Source organism: Neolamprologus multifasciatus, chromosome 22, assembly GCF_963576455.1.
Source record: "Neolamprologus multifasciatus chromosome 22, fNeoMul1.2, whole genome shotgun sequence".
Classification (NCBI taxonomy): domain Eukaryota; kingdom Metazoa; phylum Chordata; class Actinopteri; order Cichliformes; family Cichlidae; genus Neolamprologus; species Neolamprologus multifasciatus.
The window spans coordinates 30831034-30857276 of NC_140459.1; the positions used below are offsets into that span (position 1 = coordinate 30831034).

The 26243-nt window shown below is 40.2% G+C and overlaps 1 protein-coding gene across 1 annotated transcript in view; it reads right to left on the reverse strand.

Annotated features, from left to right (window-relative positions):
• Positions 1-14481: 14481 nt before the first annotated feature.
• The window catches only part of lpcat1 (lysophosphatidylcholine acyltransferase 1), a 32289-nt gene continuing 20527 nt past the window's right edge, over positions 14482-26243 (reverse strand). Inside the window, exon 14 of the mRNA XM_085148593.1 lies at positions 14482-25734. Within this exon, the coding sequence (XP_085004719.1) occupies positions 25601-25734 (134 nt within the window). The 3' untranslated portion in view covers positions 14482-25600. The remainder of the gene's footprint in view (positions 25735-26243) is intronic.

The window sequence follows — 26243 nt, forward strand, 5'->3', positions numbered from 1 at the left end:
TGTAAAAATCTGTCAGTATCAAACACAGATCGACCTGCTTTGCTGACTCCTTTGTGAGTGCAGCCAAAAGGAACATTTTGTCTCACTAGCTTTAGGTACATGAAGGTGTTCAATGTAAAAGCCTTTGTTAATGTGATTACATATAAATCTGTAATTTTAGCTTTTTATTTTGGCAAGTGCCAAAAGTTTACATTTCAAAAATGTTGGCATTAATTTGTGGAGTGTTTTCTTGAACAACATGAAACCGAGTTTACAGAGCTCAGAGCTTATTTTCTGAAATAATCCAAACGCCTTTGAGAAAAACCCACCAGTGTTGGGTTGGGGGGACCAGGGCTATGCTAACAAACTGTAGCACTTTATACACTTCCTACTTTGACTGGCTTTGCTAGGTTCTGCTTCCAGATCTACTGTAAACACTCACACCAGAATAATCAGAGAAAGCTTACCTGCTAATAAAATTCCTACTATATTTACAACATTCAGTATAGCATATTACAATGCTAAAATGTATTAATTAGTATTAAATATGGTTTATAGTTGAGGGGGATGGTATTGCAAAAAGAAAAGACATAAAAATGAAAGTGAGGCCTTCATGCCCAGATACTTCCAGTGTGTCCAGGGTCTGCCCTGGGGTCTCATCCCAATTGAACCTGGCTCGAGGCGCTAAGGAGGCACACTAGTCAGAGGCCCAAACCAACATAGCTGGTTCCTTTTGATGTTGGAGAGTAGCGGCTCTACTCTGAGCCCCTCCCAGACAGTAAAGCTCTTCACTCTGTGCAAGACACCCTACAGAGGAAGTTCATTTCTGCTACGTGATCCAGTAACATGTGGTGAGTTTTACAGAAAGGCAACCAGAGCCTATTCTATATGTAAAGAACACGTAACTACATCTACTTCTTGATTTTTTTTAACAACATAACAGTGTGTGATATGGCTAACTGTCAATATCTACAGGGGTGATTCAAAGTAATAATGAAAAATGCAGTTGGAGTGTTGGCAAAACAACTTGTAAAACATATCTGATTTATTTAATAGATGTCTTATTGGCGTCTGTCTCCTCTCCGTCGTCATCTGCTACTGTTCTAAAGGCGCGATTAAAAACTTTTTCACACTCTGTCTTCTCTACATCACATATGTTGGCCAAGGCTGTTAGCAAGATGCTAAATAACTGAAGCTCGTCGACTTGCTAATGCTAGCTGTGCAGTGAAAACCACTCTCCTATCAGCTTACTGTCAAACAGCCGTGGTTTATCCACAATGCGCATGCGCAAACCAGAAACAAGCTGCTGGCCTCTCAGTTTGCCCAGTTCAACTGACTGCTAACGGGAGGCTGATAGAAGCTTTGTTACAACAAAGAAATAATCAAACAAAGAAAACTTTTCTTGCTTTTTGTGATAAGTTTATATGTTGATAATGATGGTACCCTAGGATCACCAACCATAAAGTAAGTATATAGCAGGGGTCGGCAACCCTGGGCAAGCATGCCACAGTTGGCACATGAAGGGTTAACTGATGGCACGACCATAGCTGGACTGGCCATCGGGCATACCGGGCATTTGCTCAGTATGCCTCGGTATGCTTCCACAGATTCAGTAACATTAGCAAGTGGTGGAGGCCAGCAGGTGGATGAGGGAAAGGTGAAGCAAGAGGGCAGACCCGAGGCGGCTGTCGGTGTTGTGCCAAAAAGTGATTGTCTGCCAAAAACTGATTTCCGGTATTTGCCAAAAACTGATTGCTCGTATTTAAACTGCTATAAGTAACTTGTTGGGCTATAATGTGTGAAACATATGTCAAATGCATCCCTCATGGATCACTTAAAGTTATCTTGAGCCACAAACAACATTCGTGTAACAAGGTAGAAGCCGCAATCAGTTTTTGGCAGTGACTTTTATATATATATATATGCATATATATATGCAGTTAAAAAAAAATCTCATTAACATTAAAAATGTCTTTTGTAAGAGTAAGCTGGCCAAGAGGACAGCAGAAATGGCAGCAAATATTACAATAGTTCTGTAAAAATATTTTAAGTGGGGATAAAGGACCGGATTGGTTATAATGTAAGTACAATAAAACAGAGTTCAATTCAATTCAATTTTATTTATATAGCGCCAAATCACAACAAAAGTCGCCTCAAGGTGCTTCATAGATACAGAGAAAAAACCAACAATCATATGACCCCCTATGAACAAGCACTTTGGCGACAGTGGGAAGGAAAAACTCAGTTTTAACAGGAAGAAACCTCCGGCAGAACCAGGCTCAGGGAGGGGCGGGGCCATCTGCTGCGACCGGTTGGGGTGAGAGAAGGAAGACAGGATAAAAGACATGCTGTGTTATAATATCTGTTATTAACCTCTGTCTCTCTTCCAGAGTTATAAAGATACTTGAAACACAGATAATTTTTTTAATTGTATATATAGCCCCTTTGTAAACCCTGTTCACCAAAGTCTATTTACATAAAGATATTACACATAAAAAATACACAGAAACATTGGAAATCAGTTTTTGGCAGGCAATCACTTTTTGGCACAACACCTGTCCGAGTGTCAGGTGAACTGAACTTCAGGTAAGAAGTTATGACCTGCAGTCTATCTGGGTCAGATATAAACCAAGTTTAGGTGGAGTTTATTTTCGTTGTGCTGACTTTTTACAATCAGTTACAATAACTCGTACTGCGTGCTAGCTAGCATGACGGAGTTTCTATACAGCTGGGTGGGTGCTATGATGTTACTGATAGTGAACTGTATTTTATTCATAAGGTTAGTTAGTAGAGTTTCTAACCATCCCGTACAAACGGAATTGTCTCGTATTCAGAGAAAATATTACGTGTTTCGTATTGAGCTGAAAAGAAACACAGTTTGTCTAGGATGGAAAAAGACACAAAGCTGGAGCTGCACAGCTGCCTCTTCTTCTCTCATTCTCTCTCTCTCTCCTGTTTCTACTTCAATCATGAAACTGATCAATGATCAGCTGATCGTCTCTCTTGTTTGTTTATCGCCCACTTTGCGCCAGAAAGAGGAAACCAGCCGATGTCGCGCTAAACAACAGCAGCACGTTTAAGCTTGAAAAGCTGTTGTTAAATTTATTTAATATTAATTTCTAGTATCAGCTGATGTTTGCTGGAGCCACAGCTGTAAAAGCTGCTGGTCATGATATCAGTTTGAATATGTGGTGAGAGGGAAACATGAAGATGAAACCAGGAGATGTCCTTACTGAATCATCAGAGCTGAACAGGTGATGGAGAAACAGGTTTACCTTTTAGGACATGAATGAGTTGAAGGGAAGTTATGAACTGTTTCTGAGAGACAAATAACACCAGGATCCTTTTCTAAGTAGCTGACAGCTGGTAACTGTGCAGGGGCGGGTCTAGCAAAGTTTTGCCAGGGGGGCCATGTAGGGCATTAACAGGGAAAGGGGGACACAAAGAAATACTTTTTTTTATTCTCATTTAAATTGTCCAGCTTTTATTAAATAATTATCTGAAGCTTACAACCAAAGTTTTTATTTAAATTAAAAATATTTAAAAAATAAATGGCCGCACCACCAGTGCACATCGCAAATTAGCTCGCATAGACACATTAGTTGTGCCGCTTCTTAATGACGGTATCTTAGCTAACAACCCCAACTACCAGATTCAACTTGTAATTGGCTAAAAATAACTTAGCCTACTGGTGAGAGGGACGTTGTTAGCTTTCCACATTCCAACACTTCAAAAGTTTCAGGAGCTTTCTGCTCAGCACAGCATCAGCACCACGGAAATACACGGATACATCCGTAGACTCGAGACAATGCATTTTTGGGACTTTCAGGTGTATGGACTAATGTTTTATTTCCTGAACAAAAAATAAATCTTTAATGAGCAGCTGGATTTGTCTCGCATTAACTGAGTTAATGCCAGTTAATGCAACATCGAAGCAGCTGGAATCCACAGCTGTGTGTGTTCATGGAGCCGCCTTTTCACCTGCTGGACATCACTACCTGACAAGTTTAACTGTCTTCAGAACATTGCAGAGGCCTTATTGACAGTATTTGGCTCGAATATCTGTGTGAGCAGGTTTTCTCTCACATGAGTCCTCAGGTAGCCGTCTGAATGCTGGACACTCGGAGACCTGTGTCTCTGAGTGGGAGACCAGAGATCACATTAACATGTGTGTCTCTGTATTAACAAACATGCCATATTGGCTCAGTTTATTTTTCTTATCATTGTTGTGAGGAGGCCATAAATAGCATTTGGATTTTCTGTTGTACAGTTCATTTGCTGTTATTGATAAAAAGTCTTTTTTTGTTTCAAAATAGCTGAGAACTATTCGCTGACAGCTGCCAACATCTGCGAACAAATATAATTCTATAAAGTGGTTCTATATAGTGTGTAACTGTTCATATAGAGCGTTATTAAATTTATTGCTAATGTAGTGATACGGCACACTGACCTCTGAGGAAATTTCAGCACTCGTCATCAGAAAGGTTGCCTATCCCTGGTATATAGTAAATTTTATCAATTGATTAGTAGAAAGAGTTAGGGAACATACATAAATATATTTGTGTCCTATGATCATTACAGTAGGATATTGAAATGAGATTAAAATTTGATGAAAAAGGCCAAGATTTTTGTGAAATACGCTGGATGTCAAAGTAACATTTTGAGTCACTTATGTCGTCAATGCTTTGCTTAGACATGAAGAACTCAAAATCAAGCTGAACTAGAAGAGGATCGCATCTTTAGTTAAATGCACATTGCAAAAAGTGTTTATATAATCTTATTATAAGATGCTGTAATGAGGTAGCTGTGAGTATGCGCAGGAGTGTGTTTGTGATAGTGAGAGAGAGAGTTGTGTTTATGCCCGTATGAGTACATCGTGTTACTTTGGCGAGATGAATCACAGCTGTGAGTGTGACTCATCTCGTCTCGCAAGTCACACAGCAACATGAAAGACACCTAATGTTCTCTGACCAAGACAGTACACACACACAGTGCACACACACAGTGCACACACACAGTGCACATTCATTGTTGGTCACAAGTTGTTCTTATCATCATGTTTGTTCTGATCACATTTGGCTTTTAGTTTAGTTATTGTCTGATGTATGATTTTTTTATTAATTTTTTGCATTTTATTGTCGGACTGACACACTCATCATCTGACAATCTGCTCTTGATAAAATATAATATTTTGTTTTGTTTTGTTTTGTTTTGGTGGCTCTGTTATAATGGTTACAATGACCACTGCACTACATGCGCTACAATACCTCTTGTATTCTAAGTTATAACCATAAATGAACTTTTTTTCTTTAAAAAAAAATAATAAAAGCAACTACAGGAATTGCATATTGTGTGTTATGTTTGAAGAATTTCTTCCTTTCTTCCTGTGGCAAAATCATTAACACATCATGCCTGCATGTAACATCTGTGCCATCACGGGGACTATTTTCTCCCCCAGTTGTCAACATGCTCCTTACACCTTGAGCTCATGTTCGAGTGGCTGATTTGAGCATGCTAGGTTTATTAGCAAGTGCATGTATGTGCATAATGGGATAGAAAAGTGTGAGCTGCGCCAGCATTTCCTGTGAAGATGGTAGGCTGATACGCTCCACTGGCGGCGGAGCTCGGGGTGTGAGTCACACTGTTGTTACAGAGAGAACCATACAACCGAGGACTGGGTTGCAGGCCCATCCATCCCAGCGCTCGTGTGTGTGCGCTGCATCTCTAATTGTGAGTCTACAGATTTGATACGATAGTGTAGCATCTCATCTGCTATGGAGTACAAAGCTGGGATTTCTTTTGAATAGGGTGTTGGCAGAGCTTGGATCACAGCAGCTTGCTTGGCATGAGAAGTAAATTTAATACATTCTAATTTTATATTTCATCATAATTCTCCACAAGTAATAGTAAAGAAATTTCAGCATAAAAACAAGTAAAGTAACCATTATACAGAATAGTTCTTTTCAAAATCAGAAATATTGTATTACCAGATCACATTTATTGGTTCATTAATGTGTCTCGTCATCTGTAATAACACTGTATATTTTACTAATAGATTTATATTTTAAACCCAGAAAATCAGAAAGCTGTTTTTTTTTTACATAAATCATTTTAGATATATTTTTAAATGGGTCTAAAACATGTTCAGTGTCTTACACAGAAATAAAAACCAGGCTAGTTGCTCTGCAGGCTTCAAGCACAGAATAATGCTATTACTCGACATGTGGCATAATAGCACGTGGATGCAATCATAATAGCATCCACGTGCTACATTAACATAGCTATAATATTACCATGCTGATATTTTCAGGCATGAACATTTTAGCAGCTTGAATTAGTGTGTTAGAATTCGCCCAGCTTTGCTAATCGTTCTGTTGATTATCGAATAAAACACGCTGAATTTTAAATGTGCTAAACAAAAACGTAAGAAATCCCTAAAGTTGTAACAGTTTGCCCTGGGGCGATGATGAGTGTGTGCATCATGTTGGGTCGGTGTCCTTTTAGAAATTAGTGAGGCACAAAAGTAAACATGGAGCTAGATTTTAAAGGTTTTCTTTAAAGTCCAGTCAATCATATTTTGAGGATGTTTAAGAGAAAAAAGACTTAATTAGACACAGAGTAGTGTGTAATTATTTCTTACAATAAACTGATGGATTCTCATGAAATTCTTATTAATCTATTAAAAATCTACACGAGCAGGCACCGGGTAGTGGAATATGTGGCTAGAGACCAGCCACATGTATAGCACACTAAAGGCAGAGGAGAAGAGAAGTGGTAGGCATTCACGTGTCATGGACAGACATTTAAATTCGTGCTTGCACCACCAGACTCAAGACGTGAAGGATGATACCTGTTTAATCATTAGAGAAGGGGTTCCCTGCACCAAAGAAATGAAAACGAAAAGGAAAGAGACGACGCCAGCATCTTAATAAAATTTAATCCTCTACCTCCTTACCTCAAAAGCCTGATCTGCTAAACTGAAGTTGGGGTTTTAATACAAAAAACATGCATAAACTTGCTCATTATTCCTGATATTGTCACAATTGGACATCAGCCTTCATCAGGAACCCAGTGGGGATTTGGCAAATGGCACTAGAGGCCAACTTCAATCCTATAGCACAAATCACCATCAAGTGTGGGATCTACCAAGGAGATGCTGTGTCCCAACTGCTGTTCTGGATCAGTCTGAACCCACTTGGTGAGATCATTGACAAGACTGTCTATGGAATAGAGCAGGTGAGCGGCTCCAGCAGATCCCAGAACAAATAACTCGGAGAACTCTGTCCAGAAGAGCACAGTCCAACACGGGGTTGAAGGAAAGACTGCCCTCAGGGGTGAGACACCATCAGTGCAGTGAATATAGAAAAGCATGGCCTTGCCTCACCATTACCTATACAGCACTGACCTTACAGACAGACTCCAGAAAGATGTGACCAATGTGAAAAACATAGAGCTGAGGGTGGGGAATGGCATTCATGTGAATTTTAGCGGAGGGGGAAAAGACAGCAATGCAGCAGCAGATAGAGTCTCTCTTCCACTTTCATTTGTCATTACATGCCCTCAGGCTGAAATTAACATTTGCTTCTAAAAGTACCAAACATGCACAGGGCTCCATTACAAATGAAGCAACAGCAGGCAATCACATTGCCAATGAACCCATCAAAATTTTCGAAATGGTTACGGTTGACCAAGCTCGTGTCTCACCCATCAGGACATAAAGAGATGTTATTTCCCTTCGCAACCACAACTCAATCTAAGCATTTGCAGTGGCCACATTCTTATCTGAGCAGCGCAATATACAGCCCATCATCACCATGAAATATTCAGCTGCAGCCCACTGTGTGCTGTATTCCTGCAGGAAGCTGACAGATTGCCCAGTATTATGAAGAAAGTCATGTCAGTCAAATGTTTCTCTTCACTTCATTTCCCTATTTTAGTGAAAGGAAAGTTTTGCTTTCTGGCAATATAGTACAGTGTGTACCAGTTTAGACAGAACTAGCCTTCACATGCACTCGCTGTACTTTCGAGATGTCCTCTTCCACCCCCAACCACTCGACCTCAGCTCAGAGGCTCTGAAGATGCAACGAGGTCTGCCGGGCAGTCCAACACCGCGTTTCATCAGCCAAAAGTCTTCATTACGAGAGGCCGACCTGCGAAAGAAAATCCACAGAGAATATGAGGCAAAGGAAAGAAAACAAAGATGAGTAGAGGTATATTGTCCAATTAGACACTTAATTTACAAGATTCTGAGTGGAAATTGCAACAATTAAATCACAGAATACTGAATCGGCTCAGAGCAAATGAACCAAAAAGCCAATGCTTAATAAGAAGCCTGATAAATTCAATGAAAACAACCAAATTTAGAGAACATTAATGATCATTTGTCACATCGAGAGGTCTTAGGCTAACCCTAATCATCACTGTGGTTATTTCTGAAAGTGATGTTGCTATGGTGCTGAGGAAATTAAGTTTCCTTATTAGAAACGCTTGAGGTAGTATTGACAAGAAAAGAGAATGAGACGTTCTTCTATTTATAAAGTTAACTGATGAATCTGAATAATTGAAGCTCAGTCAATCATTTTCTGAAACACTTCAGTGTTTTCTCTTCAGAAAAACTAAAGAATGTTTTTCTGAACAATTTCAGCTGATCACATGTGCTATTTAAAAAAAGAAGTATTTTTAGGGTAAGCACAATTTGTATGGTTAAAGACTAATTGTTCATTATTGCAATAATGCCAAAAACACATGAGCTTCTTATATTTTAATTACTCTCATGTTTGGCTAATGTTGCTTTATTATTAGAGATTGCTTGCAGTCTTACATCACAGCCCTCTGAACACTTTGAAACAACTTTGAGTGCTGGCAGGAAGTTAACAGGAGCTTCTACTGGAAGAGAACTAAACTTTGAACTACAAAGTTTTATCAAGACTAGTTTTCAGTTGAAGCAGCGGGGATGTGAAATTCCAAACCAGTCAACCAGGAATTCTTTGCTGCTGAGTTTAGACACTTTGAACGAGTTTGAAAACATGGCTTGAGGCTACTATTGTAACTGTTGTGCAAGTAGGCGCTTAGCAAGCGCTAACTCAAACTTCAGTTCACACTTAGGTTTATAGTTCACACTTTAATTCTGAACAAAGTTTGCAGTCCTCAGAATGACTACACTAGAACATCCTGACCACCTGCACACAGAGCCTTTAGCCTGTATGGTGGAAGGTGGGGCCTCCATGGATCCATCTTTTTTGTTCAGCACATCCTACAGATGCTTGATTGGGTTAAAAGATAGAGGAAAAAATGAAAATAGCAAACAAATCAGTGCATTTCATTTTTTGGATCAGGATTAGTTGCCCCCTGCTGAAAGAATGTAAGCTTAATGGTCTTTAATTTGACATGAAGTCATGTTCCACTTCGATCAATACTCTGCTGGTCGAAGCCTGCCCTCAACTCCGGCCTTGAGCAGTACGAGTATTCTATTCAGATCAGTTCAGTTTTATTTATACAGCACCAAATCACAACAACGGGTCCTTTAAGGTGCTTTATATTGTATTAATAAACCCAACAATCATTTGACCCCCTATGAGCAAGCACTTTGGCAACAGTGGGAAGAAAAAACTTCCTTTTAACAGGAAGAAACCTCCAACAGAACCAGGCTGGAGGTTTCTAGTACACAAGTAGTACAGAAAACAACTCTGACGACCATGTAAGGGTTAAGAGTTTGCTGTGTTTGTTCACAGATTTTCTGTAGAGCTAAAGGTTTCACGGTTTAAGAATCCCCGAAACAGACAATTTATGCAAAAGTAACAGTTTACACAGACACGAGGTGTTTACTACTTTCATTTTAACAGAACTCATACGACCGCAGAGGCACCGGAACAGAAAAAATACGTACAAATCCAAAGCTTGTGGTCTTAAAAACACCCAAACGTCACATGAAATCTTATATTTATAATGTTGTAATATTAATACACCTGCACGCCCACTTTGATTGGAGCAACTACTCACTGCTTCCCTGGTGGCTGCTGCAAGTCCTTCATGCAAAAGCGGGAAATAACTGAGTGAAGAATGAGGACTGCAGAGCAGACAAGCTGAGGGGAGCAAAAAAAAATAAAAAATTAAAGCACTTCATCACAGGATAACTTCAGGAATACATTAAACATTAGATATTGGTGATATATAACTCTGTTAGGTGATTTTGGGCTGGATTTTAATTTCAGTTTTAATAACTTGCGAGAAAGAAAGAAAGAAAAAAGTCTCTTTCTTGCCCAACAATTTCATTTACCGTGTTGATCCATCTTGGTTAAGTATTTATGAGGGGAGGGTGATGATAAGGTGGCTAAATTCAAAGCTGCAGGTGTGCAAAGGCGGATCTTAATAAAGAGGTAAGTAGCATGTTGAATTATTATACTAGCTTAAGAATAATGTGCTGTGAAATAAGTGGGAATGTGTGGTGCACGCTGTCATAACAGCACATCTCAATGAGAATTAAATCTGAGTTTAAATGTAAATGTGTATGTTTAAAGGAGGGGGCAGCATATAAGATTACCCGACTTAGTGAGGCAACTGTCATAGCTGATAAGAGTGATGAATGGCAAATAAGGATTTTTGTGTTTAGAAGGTATCGTGGTTGGACAGTGTTTTCTTAAAGATTATCTCTTTTTTCCCTTCCCTACAATGTCAATTTAAAGTCAATTGACAGGAGAGTCCAAACACGTCGCTCGGGCTAATCAAAAGTTTGCATTGTGAAAAAATGACCCCCCCCCCCTCCCTCCCACACACAGAGACCCGCCTTTGTCTGAAACCCATCAGGAGATTTGGCACAGTCAGACACCTCTGCGTATTTGCAGTCACCACTGGTTTGTTGAGCATTAAAAATGTTAATTGGAATTTTGAAAAAAAAAAAAAGGAAAGAAAGAAAGAAATATATCGCATTGCCATCCCACCTCCTCCAGTCACAGGCTGTCAAAATGCAATATTCCAAATTAGATTGTATTTGGATAATCTTTTGAACTGTAATAGGTTTCCAGCCTGCAGGCATATTACTATTGGCACATCATTATTAAACAAAAGTGACACCGAACCATCACTTTGCAGGCGGCGCCAGATAAACGCTCGACACCATGCAAATAATATTAGTTCTGCTTCCAGAGTCACTGGCTTATCTCTGGGATGCTATATTGGGTTCATATCCCTGTCGGCTGGCGAGGGCCTTCTGACGGAAGTGTCTAAATTTATGAGTAGCCCGTATGTGTGAGGTGCATGTATGAATAGGCTGCTGTGTGCGTGCGTGCCCGTTTGTGTAACGTGTGTATCCCACATTAAGGCTTTTATATGTAAATACTGTGTGTGTGTGTGTGGGTGTGTGTGCAAAAAGCAGCTCCATTCATATGTAAATAGGCAGTGTATGCGTGCCTGTATGTGCAGCGGCGACCCATATCATGGCGTAATGAGATCCGCCACTGTTGGTTACCCTCAGACAGCGGTAATTATGGCTGCAGTGAAAAGGAGTGATGCTGAAGGCAGGATGGACGCTTACACACTAACAGATTGAACCACACACAGGGCCTCGGTTCACACACTGACAGCCCGGCTCCAGGCAAAATGACGACCCGTCCCGTTTGGCACCGGGATGGCAATATGACTCGGTTAACCACGTATGATAAATTAAACGTGCGTCCGCTTTCTAATCAGCTTTCCAAAACCTGCATACCTGGTCGAATATTCAATTCCAGCGAGACAGAGGACATTCGCAGACATGTCGTGTCAGTAAAGAGTGGATAAGAGGAGACAGCGTGACGCGAAGAGCTGCCAATAAAAGACAAACAAGCAATACAAAAAAGAGAAAAGGCATTTGTCTTTTCATTCAGCCATATCGTGGAACTCCTTCAGTTTGAAAGTGCATCCAGGAACGCCAAATTGAACATTACACCTTTCTAACGGCGAGTGAAGTGCTCTATAGGTTTGGTGAAATGGGCCAAAAAAGCGCATTCTTTGTTGTAATGGGCGAAAACCTGGTTTGTAAAACAATGAGCGGTGCATTCCACAAAAACCATCATCGTTTCCATGGCGCTATTATACGCTACAATAAAATGTTAAAAATAATAACAGCAAGAGAGCGCAAACCTGCTCCGAGCAGCTCGATCTCTGGGAAGCTTTTACTTTTAAGGGAACAGCATTATACTTTGAATATATTCATGTTGGTTTCTTTCACATCATGACAGACGTTTACTTTGACTACACAAACATTATGTAGAAGTACGTCGTGGATAATATGTGTAGATTTCTAAATAAATGAACGTGAATAACTTGAGCTTATTATTTAATATCATACTGGAGGAAATTTCTGACTAACTGAGCCGCTCATTCTCTTTCTCTTGACAGGACTTTGTTAAAAGATGAAACACGTTTTGGGGACAACTTGAAAGAAAGGCAGATTTGAAAAGTGAGGTCAGAGGTCAAATGTGACACGATATTTGCAAACTATAATGCAGCATTTAGAATCCCCATATATCAGAATCATTCCTAAATGCTGCAGATATAAACAAAGGCAACATAAATGTAAGCATAGTGTTAAAGTAAAAGACATTTTATGAAATTTGACCTTATTTGACCTTAATAATGCGATATTTAGAATCCCCTTATATCTATATGTTGTCAATACAAACAAGACAATACAAACTGATATCATTGCGTTGGTGTTGTTCTTGGATCACCAAGAATGTTGGTTCAGGTTCAACACTGCAAGTGACCAACCACAATATAAATGGTAAATGGACTGGTTCTTATATAGCGCTTTTCTACTCTTCTGAGCACTCAAAGCGCTTTACACAGCTTGTGCATTCACCCATTCACACCCATTCGCACAAGCACATTTCTCTAGGTGCTTTCTAGATAACATTCACACACATTCATACTCCGATGGATGCATCGGAGAGCAATTTGGGGTTAGTATCTTGCCCAAGGATATTTGGCGAACCACCAACCTTCCGATCAGTAGATGACCTGCTCTACCACCTGAGCTACAGCCACTCCATAGTATAGTGATGTCATAGTTTTGAGCACCATCACACCCTGATCGACTGCAATGGTGATCTTGGAAAAATATTACTATGTTGATCCAAAAACAACAACAAAACAAGGATATCAGGTAGACCATCACCACATATAGTTTCATGCTTTCCATTTTAGAATTTGACTGGTTTGGGAACACTTTAGAATTAGATAGTTCAGATGGGAATTAACGGGTGGTGACTATCGTTTTTAAAGGCAATTTACAGGCTATATATTTCCCCTATGCTATATACCTATGCTATATATCCCCAACCCCCGGGCCTTGGACCGGTACTGGTCCGTGAGTCGTTTGGTACCGGACCGCAAGAGTTGAAGCTCAGGTGTGAAATGTATAGTTTTCACGGTTTTTATCGGTTTTCAGCATTATTTTGTTATCGTTTTTATCGTTTACTCGGTTTTCCTTGGTCTTTTCACGTGTTATGATTAAATCTTCTTTTTTTCGGTACCGGAACTAGTTTTATTTTGTTGTATTTATCCGCGACACCTTAAAGGCCGGTCCAGGAAAATATTGTCAGGCATAAACTGGTCCGTGGTGCAAAAAAGGTTGGGGACCGCTGCTATATACTACTGCCAACAATTATCAACACACTGTTCAGATTTATGATTTGTCCAGCTTCTAAAAAAAAAAAAAAAGAACTCCAGTAAAAACCCAATTCTTAACTAAAGGTTTATTTAATCCAGGATAGCATTAATGCAGGCAAGCTAGAAAGCCAAGCTCAGCAGCAATCCTGGCAGATCAGCTGATCTTTATACCAGATCACATCAGCTCATGCACATGGCTCAGCTGACGTCCTTTCACACATTCAACTGGTAAATGTCATATAGGGCATTTTAAGCTGCTTTAGCGTGCTTGCAGTTGCTGCACATCTGCAAACTGCTGACTTAAAGTCTGATCAATTGTTGTTGATGCCTGCTCTGCTCTGTGTTGGGTGTTTTCATGGTGGCTGCTTCTTTCCTGGATGCACATGGAAGGATCAGGCAGTCCCACATGGAATCATGCTGCTAGATATAAACTACATCTTCTTTTGACCACAGTGTGCCTGACTGAACGAGCTTTTTTTCCTCAGATTTTCAGTTCTCACAACAGCATTATGCTGTAAAACCTTCCAGCAAAAACTCCATAACTCACTTTGTAATAGTCGCTGGTATTTTCACAAAGAAAGCTTTTCATCTTGCTGTTGTACAAATATAGATGCAAATCCATCCAGTGGCATAAAACCCACAGGAAAGGTTTCTGTGTTGTACTGTAACACTGCAAAGGAAATCCAAAAGAAAAGATATATATAGATATATATATATATATATATATATATATATATATATATATATATATATATATATATATATATATTAAAAAGTTGTTAAAACTTATCTAACAAACAGCACAAAAAGGAGTTAAAAGAGCATGAACAGCTCTAACAGACATTACATACTGCAACCTCCTTTAGGTAAAGGAGTACACGTGTAGTATATGGGTATATTTTACACAGCCAGCATTCTTCTCCTAACCGCACAGACGTGATAGAGCAGATGTTGAATATTGCTGATGCTCAGATCTGTTAATGACTGCAGCTGTGGCCATTCAAAATGCACATGCCCCTGGTCTTTGTGTGGGAGGGGCAGATGGGGGGTCTTTCCCTGACACCATGGTTAAAAGTAAATTTGCCTTTCTATTATAACTGTTTATGCTGCGCAAATAAAATCCCAGTTAAAGCAAAATGATTATTTACTGGATACATTTTTAATTTTGAAATCAACAATTGGTGATTAAATGTGATGGGTCATCAAAGCTTATAGGAAATAAACCTGAAAACACTTTTCAGTGCGGTCAGCAGTAATGGAAAGAACTCATGATTGATGGTAACACTATAGAGAAAAAGGCGTGCTTCTGAAACAGCCTCACTCAAAGCTCCACAATGTCCCATCTTCCATTTGTAACATTTGTCATCACTGTAAATGTCCTTGTCCTACTCTTTCTCCTCCATAGAGCCCCGACTCCGTGCTCCGATGTTGCTGACAGGCTGTTCTACCTGATAGGTGCTACATCCTGTTTACACATTGACAATCACGCTAGGCGAGCCCTGATTTATTCTCTTGGTACTTGCCTTGAACCTTTCAGCCACAGTCTCGTTGCATCTCTCCATCTCGTAATGCTTGTGTTTTGTCCCCGCTTGTCTAAATGCCTAATGGGCTCCATACAAACACGCGGTGTCTTTTATGGCGAGGGTCCCTCGATCAAGTGCACGTTTCCATGGCTCATATATGCAACACAGAGGGGGAAACATAAAGGATGTGGCAATATTCTATGGATGCAACCCATCGGCCATCAATATGTAGCACTCAGAGTAGCACACGCGCATTATCCATTTTCTACAGCTTTTTACTTCCATACTTCTTTAAATGGCAGATATATAAAATGCTTTTTTTCCCTCCAAATTGCAAAAGCTTGTCAATACAGCTAGCTTAGCGGTCTGCAATCAAAAACAGATCTAATCACGGTAGCTATAATGTAAACCGAAAATGAAAAAGCAATGCAAAGTTCTTTAAAAAGCAGCACTGCCTGTGGTGCTCGCTTCTTGGCATGATGTGAATGTAACAGAATCACTGTGACTCAAACAGCAGGGTGCCTGTTCCTTTTTCTAAGAAATACATTTTATTCTTTTTTTAGCCGTTTGCTTCTGACATTTGACGTGTTAAAAACACACACGCACACTCACACACACCTTTGGATATAACATAGAGGATGGATGTTCAAAAGTGAGAAATTTGGACCATGAAAACATGAAAAGTGACTCAGAAGAATTTGCTGCATGCATCACTACTTCAACACCTACATCACTTTGTTTTTTTGGGAGCAGCCACGGCATGAAGCCCTCACGAGGCAGAAGAGGAGAGTACGAACTGTGGATGCCAAACAGGCCAAACGAGGAGAAGAGTGTTAAACCTCCACAGGCAGCCCACAGATGTCGTGCCGCTCCTTACACGCAACCGGCGTGAGTGGATCAAACTGGCAGCCAATCAAATAAAGCTGCAATGCTGCCTACTTTTATTAAATCCACAGTGCACCATTGACAAAACAATAGATAAAGAGAAATATGACACAAGGAGCGGAGGCATCCCAGCTCTGCAGCAGGCATAAGGTGTTTACACTGGAGATGCTCATTCACTATTTTCAATCAGCAGTGACTATCGAGTGATAGTTTTATTACATTCATAGTCCCCAGAAGACACTGTGCGCTCAATATTGTACAAGTAATTGTTTGATATCTTCTATGTATTTCAACAGCTGCTGTCTCAGAAGACACTCCCAATTAGCTTGCAGTGTATGCTTTACTTAAGGGAAACCTATGCGAAGAGGTTGCTCCATATTATTAAGCACACCCACTTCTCGTGCAATAGAGAGAGAAAGATCTTGAGAAGATGAAAAGCGTGGAAAAGATCAGTGTCTCACAAGAGGCATGAAAGCTGAAGAGAAGATAACGGGGCCGTGAAAACATTTGCGAGATGAATTTGGTGAGATAAAGGCTAATTAAGGAAAATCAACAGATGATAGTCCTGTGCACAGATGTGAGTTCATTCATCATCCCGGGCGCCAAGATAAAGCAGGAATAATGCAGCTTCACGAGGTTCACTCATTACACAAATGTCGCACCATGAGACTGGTTCGCTCACAGATTTGTAACCATGTATGACGTTTGATAAATGAAAGCATCTAGACACTCTTGGGATGTCCTTGGATTTCTGTTGAATGCCTCTGTCTCTTACCTACTAAAGAAAGTTTCCATCAAGCAAATTAATCGACAGCTTTAAAAAAAGAAGAGAGAAGAAAAGAAAAGCAGCAACTTGTTGTTTGAGACTGCTGGTCTCAATCTCAACAACCTCTTCATGCACAATCCTCTAAAGCCTGGTAGCCACTGCTAACCAAAGCTTACAAAGATGTTTTCAGTATTGTGATGCTGCGCTTGGTGTTCCAGGTGGATGGACTTTGACTTGGTAAGTGAGCATAGACTGTATATGTATGCAGCCAAGCTCATACATGCTATTTTGACTCCTAATTTTAAAGCCTTTATGCTAATCTCACAATGTTGGCTTTTTGAAGCTGTAATTGGAAGAAGAGTGTGACGTGCTATCAGCTAATAATGCTAACAAGTTTGGTCATGCACTAGCATTCATTTACAGGCATAAACTTGCTCATTTGTGCTAATTAGCAGGTGTGATCACCAAAACTTGAACACAGACTTCACGAACACGGCTAATAAGTCACAATATTTGTCAGGTACATTCACAGAGATGCTCTAGATACCAACGCCTTATTCCTAGTGTTGAGAATCTTGAGCAGAGAGAAAGCTGAGCAGATGGTGAGGCTACTGTCACCTGTGTCATTAAACAAATAAACTTTAGTTTTTGGAACAAAGACAGAATAAAACATGGATGCAACCTCAGGGATGGAAACATGAAGCCAATCCAGAAGTACCTTGAATCTGCATTCTATGTGAAGGTCACCAGATGGTGATAGTTACAGTTAACGTCTATTAGTCCAGTAGAAGGAAGATCACTTCCGTTTTGACCTCTTTAAACACCTTCCAGGTGAGGTTTTGTGCTCATTTTAGGTCATAGTGATTAAAAAAACTTGAGTCTGTTTTGTAAATCTTGGTTATGCCATATTTCAGAATTAAAGATTATCTGTAGTATGAAACCACAAGGTCTTGAATAATCAGGCCTCATCATATCTTAATGACCTTTAAGTACCATATCGCCTCAATACAGCATTCAGCTCTCAGACTAAAGAAAAATAAAGAAAAACCATTAAATGAGAGGGTGCGTCCAAAAATTTGTGTTGTAGGTCTTCAGAAATCAGTGGGCGAGGCCCATCTTTTATACTGCCCCAAATGGTCATCAGATGAACTGCAGTTATTGACTCTTCTGCACTGGCTTCAATTTTCAGCCCTTGAGGTTTCCCCTTAGTGTACCTTGCTCTACCAAGGTCAGGTGGGGAGGCAGAGTGGGGATGTGTGCAGAAATAATGGGGACCAAGATGGTCAGTCCCTTTAGGATCCTCAAGGGTCTCAAAATGACCTCTACGAGGTATGTGGAGCTCTTAACTGACCATTTCCTGAGAAATGAGCTATGTGGAAGGAAATCATTTCCATTCTGGGCAAAGCACCATCCCATGTTACACAGAAAGCCACTGACTCATAGGTTGCTATGGGAATAAAAAGAAAAAAAATGTCATGGTGTGACTGCCACTATACTCTGACCTTAAACCTATGAGAACCCGTGGAGACTCCCTAAAACAGAAACTATGAGGGTGGGCAGCAGTAGACCTCAAAACAGCAGGTCTGGGAGGCAGTACTGACAACTATACATGAACCAAAACTTCCCAGGATGTTAGGAGGTGAGACAGACATTCAGAAACAATTAAGAGGAACTAGGAAAATTATCCTTTCATCTTAGTTTTAAACAACTTAGATATTTTTAAAAATGAGTCAACACTATAATGCTTTTTTCCCTGACAGGCCATTGTGTTTCTTTCTGTCGCTGCCAGCTAAGGCTACGGACTGAACTGTACGAACAATTGAAAATGGGCAAACAATTGTGTAATTAGTTGTGACATACTCTATGTTTACTTTGTATACTTACGACTTCTTTCTTGAGCAGAGGAGCCAAACTGTAAGCTGGTGATGCCTCGGCAGAAAGAAAATTTCACTGGTGATGATTTCATTTATTATTTTTGTCAGTGAACTCCGTGGGCAGATAAGCATGATGAAACCAGCACGCAAAGCTGAGTGGCAGAAGCAGCTGACATGTTTGCTCAGATGTGTCACTGCCCCGAAAAACACATTTCACTTTAGCAGTGAATAGTTAAGCAGAATGAGGTCGCAACTAAACCCAGCTGAAATGCAGGGTATTTAATAATGCCAACTGAAGAGGAGCTCAACAGTGAAATCAAAGCCAACACGTAGCTACAAATGCAGCTTTGATTATGAGAGTGGGAAAGACTGACTGACAGCAACAGAGATTATGCTACTTCTACTTGGACCTTAAGACAGAGATAACTATTTTTCAATGGCCTTCAGATGTGGCACATCAGTGGTTCCAAACAATTCTGTTTGATGCACCCCCACAGCTCATCAAGTATTTATCGAGTACATTTAACATGTACTCAATCCTTTTAGCTGCCATTGCGAGTAAGAGACTTTAGTTCAACTGGATTTGTCCAATTGTTTTTGGCAATGAAAAAGTATTCAAGTGCCTCCTGATTCTTTTTTTTTCTCCAAACTACATTTTCAAGGATCTACTGTCCAAAAATCCAGAGAAAGACAGAAAATCTATAAAGTACTTTGAACCTCAGCCAACCTTTCCCTTCATTTCGATTAATTCAGTTTCATTTATATAGCTCGAAATCACAACGACCGTTGCCTCGAGGTGCTTTATATTGTAAGTAGTGCTGTCAGCGTTAATCTCGTTAAAATGACGTTAACACCACAACCGCATTAACGTGGCAAATCTCCGTTAGCGAGTTAGCACGGATCGTCCTGTGCATGGGGCTGCACGGCGCTAGCACATTAACCAGCTATTCGTGCTAACACGTTGACAATATCAGAGGAATCACTTGGCAGTGGGAAGGACAAACTCCTTTTTAACAGAAAAAAAACTCCAGCAGAACCAGGCTGATCGCACAGCACGGCTGTCCTTTATATCTGTGTAATGTTAGCAAAGCTGGTGATGCTGAAAAACTCATTACTCCATGAAAACCTGCTCTTGAGTCTAAACACTGCATCGAGAGCACTAACAGGGAGTTTCTCCCATATTAGCTTCTCTTCACTGTCTTCCTTTGAAATCCAGAATTACATTTCAAATCTTTATATACCTTCCTCTCATGTACAAATGCTGAGTGATTAGACCCCATCTCATCTAACAGCCACTTTAACCTGGACCAAAAAAGAACCCCTATGTTAAGAGGGCCAACTCAGTACAAAGCAGGTTTTTAGCTGTTTAGCTGTATAGTGGGTGATTTTTTTCCTCCCCCTAATTAACTCACTCATTTGAATGTTGTTAAAGCTTAGAAATTGGGTCATGATCGCATTCAATGCCAGGTGTGCCATTTCCTAAGCTTGACATCTGCTAAACCTGTGTTTGAGATGTTGATGGCTTCTAGTATCTAAGAAATATGGTGTATATTATGTGTTATTGGCTGAAAGTGCAGTAATTCATTACTCTTATTTAGCAGGTGTCCATGTCTGCACATTGGCCCCGTAAAAGCCCTAACCAAGCTTGCTAGCATTAGACCATAGCTTAGAACTACTGACAATCATCACTTCTGCCTTTAAAAAAAGAAAAACAAACAAAACAAAAAATGCTAACACTGATGTTTAAAAATTAACATGCAATTTTACATCTTTTATGTACAGGCTATGTCCTGAAGCATTTCCCAGCTTTCACATTGGCCTGGGACCTCTGATCGTGCAATGAGCAACTGTCTTTTTCCCCTCTTTCCCTAACCATGTATTTATACACTATTGTACGTCATTAACTTTGTGTTTCCTCTCTATAATCTGCCTTTTGCTCCATTTGTTATCTCTGTATACTTTTTTCCTTCTTCTCTTTTCCAATTCTCCCATCCAGTGGTGGCACTGGGCTGCCCTCGTTGCACTTGGTTTGCCAAAAGGGAGATTTTTCTCCCCACCCACACAGTTTATTCTCACAGATGATTGTTGGAACAGTGTGTTTCTGTCTCTATTTTGAGATAACCATTTCTATGACTCGTATAAAATAACTGGGTTTAAGAATGAATGCAGGAAGTCACCAAAATCTAACCTCTTTTCAAATATTTGCAGTCACACCTCCACTGTGTGAAAGACACTGGAGGCTAACAAACCATTAAGGGCAAAAGTTACAGTTTTACTATTTTTATGTCCTCTGAGAGGCACAGAACACACATGTAAGGTAAAAAAAATTCTATTAAATGTAAAGAAAAAAATCCAAATCATATATATCAGGCATCGGGGTCCTGTTATATTCCACAAAAAGCAGCAGCACAATGTTGTGGGGATGCTTTCCCGCTCCAGGGTTCAGGCAATAATTGAAGGAATCCCACTCTCTAACAGAGAGGTCTGGAGAGGAAAGCATCAGCCCATCAGTATGTCAATTGAAGCTCAAGTGCCACTGCAGCATGACAATCATCCTCAAGCATATGAGTGAGTCCACCTGCGAACGGAATGAAAAATAAAAATGGAAACTGACAGAGAATAAAAAAAAAAATTCAAAGTCTGGACCAGAACCCTGTTAAGATGCTGGGGAAGTGCCTGAGAAGAGGAGTTCACCCTCTGATGACGCTGCAGTAAAGAACTTCTGAAAGAAGAATTGGATAAAATTTCATCACAGCGACGTCTGAACCACATCAAGATATTGGACGTGGCACTGTTTGCAGATGTTTTCTGAGGTGTGGGTAGCACAGCCAGGTTTGATTGATGATTCTCGTATTGGATAACCGCGTAGCTTCTTTAAATGCAAATACGATTTAAAATTTGTATTTTGTATTCGCTCAGGTTGCCTTTATGTTTCAGATAAAATGTAAAGAGAAACTTAATTTATCTCACATTTATCCATCACTTTATGCAAGTGGATAAATCGTGGCCGGTGATTGGTTTTGTTTGAATAGAGGAGCGGATAAATGCTTGTTTATTCAGATACAAATCCCAGAATCAAAAGATATCTGGGATATAGGAGTAAACTGGGCATTTTGCATCACAAAATCAAGCAATTAAAAAAATTTAATTAAATAAAAAAGTCAAGTTCAAGAAAATGTCAGAAATGAATCCAAATCTAAACATCTTCCTTTATGCAGGAGCCCAGTTCATCCACGGTTTGTGTGGAGGAATTTTTAACCTCGGTGGATCTCTGCTCCATCAGCTGTACGTATCACCAGAATAAGGTACAGCATCCTTCCAAAACTGCATCCATTTTTCACTTCAAAGTTCTAAACACAATATCCCACAATGACAAAGTGGAAAAACTTTGCTTGAAATTCATCAACTTTATTAAAAATAAAACAAAAACATGTACAAAAGTATTCACAGCCTTTTCCATGACACTAAAATTTAACTCGGGTATATCTCGTTTCCAGTGATCATCCGTCATCTGCTTCTACAACTTGAGTGGAGCCCATCTGTGGTAAATCAGTCTATTGGGCATGATTTGGAAAGGCCACCTGCCTACATCAGCTGTAGTTGACCGTGTATGTCAGAGCACCAAACCGCGAAGTCCAAGGAACTCTGGTCTGTAGACCTCCGAGACAGGATTGTATCGAAGCACATCATCCGTAAATGGAAGAAGTTTGGAACGTCTACCTTCTTATTGAAGCAAGTGACCAACCACCCAGTTTTCACTCTGACAGAACTACAGTGTTGCTCTGGGGAGAGAGGAGAAGAACTTCTGCAGCTCTCCAACAGTCAGGGTTGCATGGTAGTGGCCAGACTGAAGCCACTCCTCAGTAAAAGGCACATGACAGCCCAGCTGGAGTTTGTCAAAAGGCACCTGAGGGACTCTCAGACCATGAGGAAAAAAAAAAAAAATCACCAATCTGATTAAACAATGATTGAGCTCTTTGGCCTGAATGCAAAGTGTCACGTCTGGAGGAAACCAGGTATCGCTCATCACCTGGCCAATACTATCCCTACAGTGAAGCATGGTGGTGGCAGCATCGTGCTGGGGGACATTTTTGGCAGTGGGACACTAGTTGGGATCAAGGGAAAGATGAATGCAGGAATGTACAGAGTCATCCTGCTCCAGAGCACTCTGGTCCTCAGACTGTACCTACAAACATGATATATTTTTGTTTTTAATTTTGAAATACATTTGCAACAATTTCAAGCAAATGTTTCTTTCAATACTTTCAAGATGAACGGTGGACTTTTATTTTATTTATAAACCTTTGACTCTAAACATTATAGCTGGCAGTAGCGCCATCCACAACCTGAGTCAGAGGACCACGAGGATCATCCACTTTGTCTCTACAACAAAAATAAGTAAATGTTATGTGAGCTGCTTCTTTGGCCCTGCAAAGCAGAGGTACTACAAAGGATCTCCAGTGGATGCGCTGTAATGTTTCCCAAGTCACCTGGATTAAATCCAGGGTTGTGTTTACTGTAGGGGGGATTTTTGCTTGGCCAGGATGAGAGCTGGTGATGGATCCCCAAATACGGTGAACAGATTCCAGCCCTGCTATGTGGTCAGCTGCTGCTGCTGTTGTCTTTCATGGCATATTCCTTTGAGGCAGGAGTATCTGAAGGAGTCTGCAGTGAGGCGCTGCTCAATGAGCAATTTATATGTCCTCAACAAAGCTTCTTCTTTAGACCCCGAAGGCAGGTCTTAATTGTTAGACGTGATATCTCCACTCTCCCTCTCTGCTTTCTTTGACTGTTTTTTTCTTCTCTCTCCTCCCACCCACCCTCCCTCCCTGCAGCTATTAGGAATTGGATTTGGAGCAGAACGATCCATTTAGTTTCTCTCCTCCGTTTCTATCCCTCTCTCCCTGCTTCCACACCTCCTCTGTAGGTTTCTCTCATCAAAGCCCAGGCTTAATCTGTCTATTTTTACCTCAAGGAATGAAAGCAAGGGATGAGGTAATGCTTTTGCTGTCCATCAGGTGGGCAGTGGTGCATGAGCTCTCTGGTGTACATAGCATATGGAGCTAGTGCCACCACGTGGACCGAGATGAGAAGAGGTCTTACGAAAGCAATAGGATGAGCATGAACAGAACTGCCTTTTCATTAACTCGCTAATAATGATCAAAAGAAAAACACAGAGAACATGACAACAGATAAAGATGGACAAAAATCCACTGATGATAGCTTTAAGGTAAGCGTGACCCACTGCATTGATTCATACAAACACTGTCAGGCAGTTTTAGAGAACTCAAAGCATCTTAAGATACAACTATAAAAGCAGAGCTCCCCCTAGTGGGTAAACACAGTAAGTGACTATGACAAAACAGAAAAGGTTGTATTTATAAAATAAAAAGCAGAAAACTTTGATTTCTGCTTTGAATTTTAAAACATAATGGAAACTAGGCATAAGGCATGAAATGTGACCATCACAGGTCAACTTTCAAACTGCAGAAAAACAAACCAAAAAAAAGAGATAGATGCGTGAAAGTGAAGACATGTTATTTATCAAGTTTTTAAAGATATGCTCATCCAAACACCGAGCCGTCATCCTTTGCAGTGTTTTATGAACTGTTTAACGCAGAGGTGGAGAAATTGTTTTGCTCATCATATAACTGTAGGTTCATGCACAAACGAAAGTATGAAGGTAGTTGCAGGCAGCAGTCTAACATCTGGGCCCACATTCATTAAGACTCTTGGAGCAGGAAATCAGACAGCTGGCACGCTGGCACCTCTTTAGTCGTGCTTTTGAAAAGCAGGAGTGAAAGCACTGAGGGAGTGTTTTAACTTCAGTCTGGGTAAATGCAGACATTTCATCCAGATTCTCACTAATAACTAAAACTCCACATGAAAAATCATCTGAAATGTCATTTAAAGCTGAGAATTGTCAGTATTTTCAATCATGCTCTAATTTGTATATAGTTTTTCTCTTATGGGGAACCTTTTGGATTCTAATCTCTAAGAGCAGTTTTTGAACCCGAGAGTACTCTGAAAACTTTTTTATTGTGGAGGAAAGAAAGAAAAAGTAACAGATAATCCTGCTATTTACTAGTGGAACGCATCCAATCCTGCTGTCAGGAGAGCGGGCAAGAGCCGATGCATTGTGGAAGTTTCCATGTTATTTCTGCTGGGGAGAGAATCACTGAAGAGGCCCCTGCAATCTAAACACAGCACCAAAACCCCAGTGGTGAGGCCCAACGAGGAGGAGGAGGAGAAGAACGATGCTGGTGCTACAGCTCAGAAACCACAGCTGTTATCTCTGACTTTGCATAAAGCGGACACGAAAATGAACAAGCTTGTTGTTGAATGTGTGGTGAGATGCAGTAACACCCTCAAAGGTACTTGTACAGTAAGCAACACACAGTCTGGACATTGTAATGCAAATGGTTATGCAAATGTACAGCAATATGCTGGTGACGCGTGAAACTTTAATGGCAGTAATCTGGGACTATAAACACATAAATATGGGCCGAGATGCAAAGTGTCAACACTTATTTTTTTGCCTTTACCAACACTTAATGCTGGTTTGAAATGAAACCATACAGGTGCAACGACAGCAGGTATTGTGCTAGTGTCCATTAGCCTGAGATAACAACAGTGCTAACCTTCCAATACATAAGGATACATAAAATCCTCCTTTTCCAATCTGTTCTTTATAAACATATATATAAATATTTGTGGAGCACACAAAATGTATCTTAATATTATAGTGGGCATTAAAAATAAAGGAAGGCAAAGAAAGAAATAAAAAAATAAAAACATTATCTGGATCAGGAATTTATACTCTTCCTAAAAGTTTTGCCATTTCTCTACCTGCACTTGAAGGCACCGTTGTGACAGCATTGATGGGGTCTGATAGAGAAGGTAAAAAAGTGGCTTGAGTCTGTGAGTTAGTCGTCTTTGCTGCGGCTCTGGCCGTTGCAGCTCGGAGATCGGCCTGTGCAGAAATCCCGTGGATGGTCTTTAAAGTGGAGGCAGTCCAGAGCAAAGTGTGGAAACTGCTGGATGTAATGAAGAAGATCATCTGGCAGAGATGGAGTGTGAGATTAAAACAAACGTTAACTTTACATTTTTACTAATCAACACACTAAACTTAAATATAACATGTAATATGTGGCATCTAAACAGCATATGTAATTAGCTCTTTTGTTTAGCAGCATTAGCATAATTACTCTGATCATTCTAGATCGTTAGAGATCGGACTGAAAGTGGCTATTTTGTGCAGATGGGTTGTTTTATGGTAAAAATAAAAAGGTTCTTTTATTGGACAAGAAAAGAATGCTCACAGAGGCTTTGACAGTTTCTAGAAAAGGCAGATGGTGGATGTAAAATCTCGTCTAACAGATGGTATTTATTTTCTTCAGTAAAGCCGAGAAGAAATCAAATGTGACGGTGACAGCACAGACGAAGTGGGGGACACGCTGACAGATGCTGTCAATCATCTCTAACGTGGGCTCATTACCACAATGGTCCTATAAATAATTTGACATCTCTGTCAATGTGTTAAAATGCTTAAAACATGTTACAAACAGA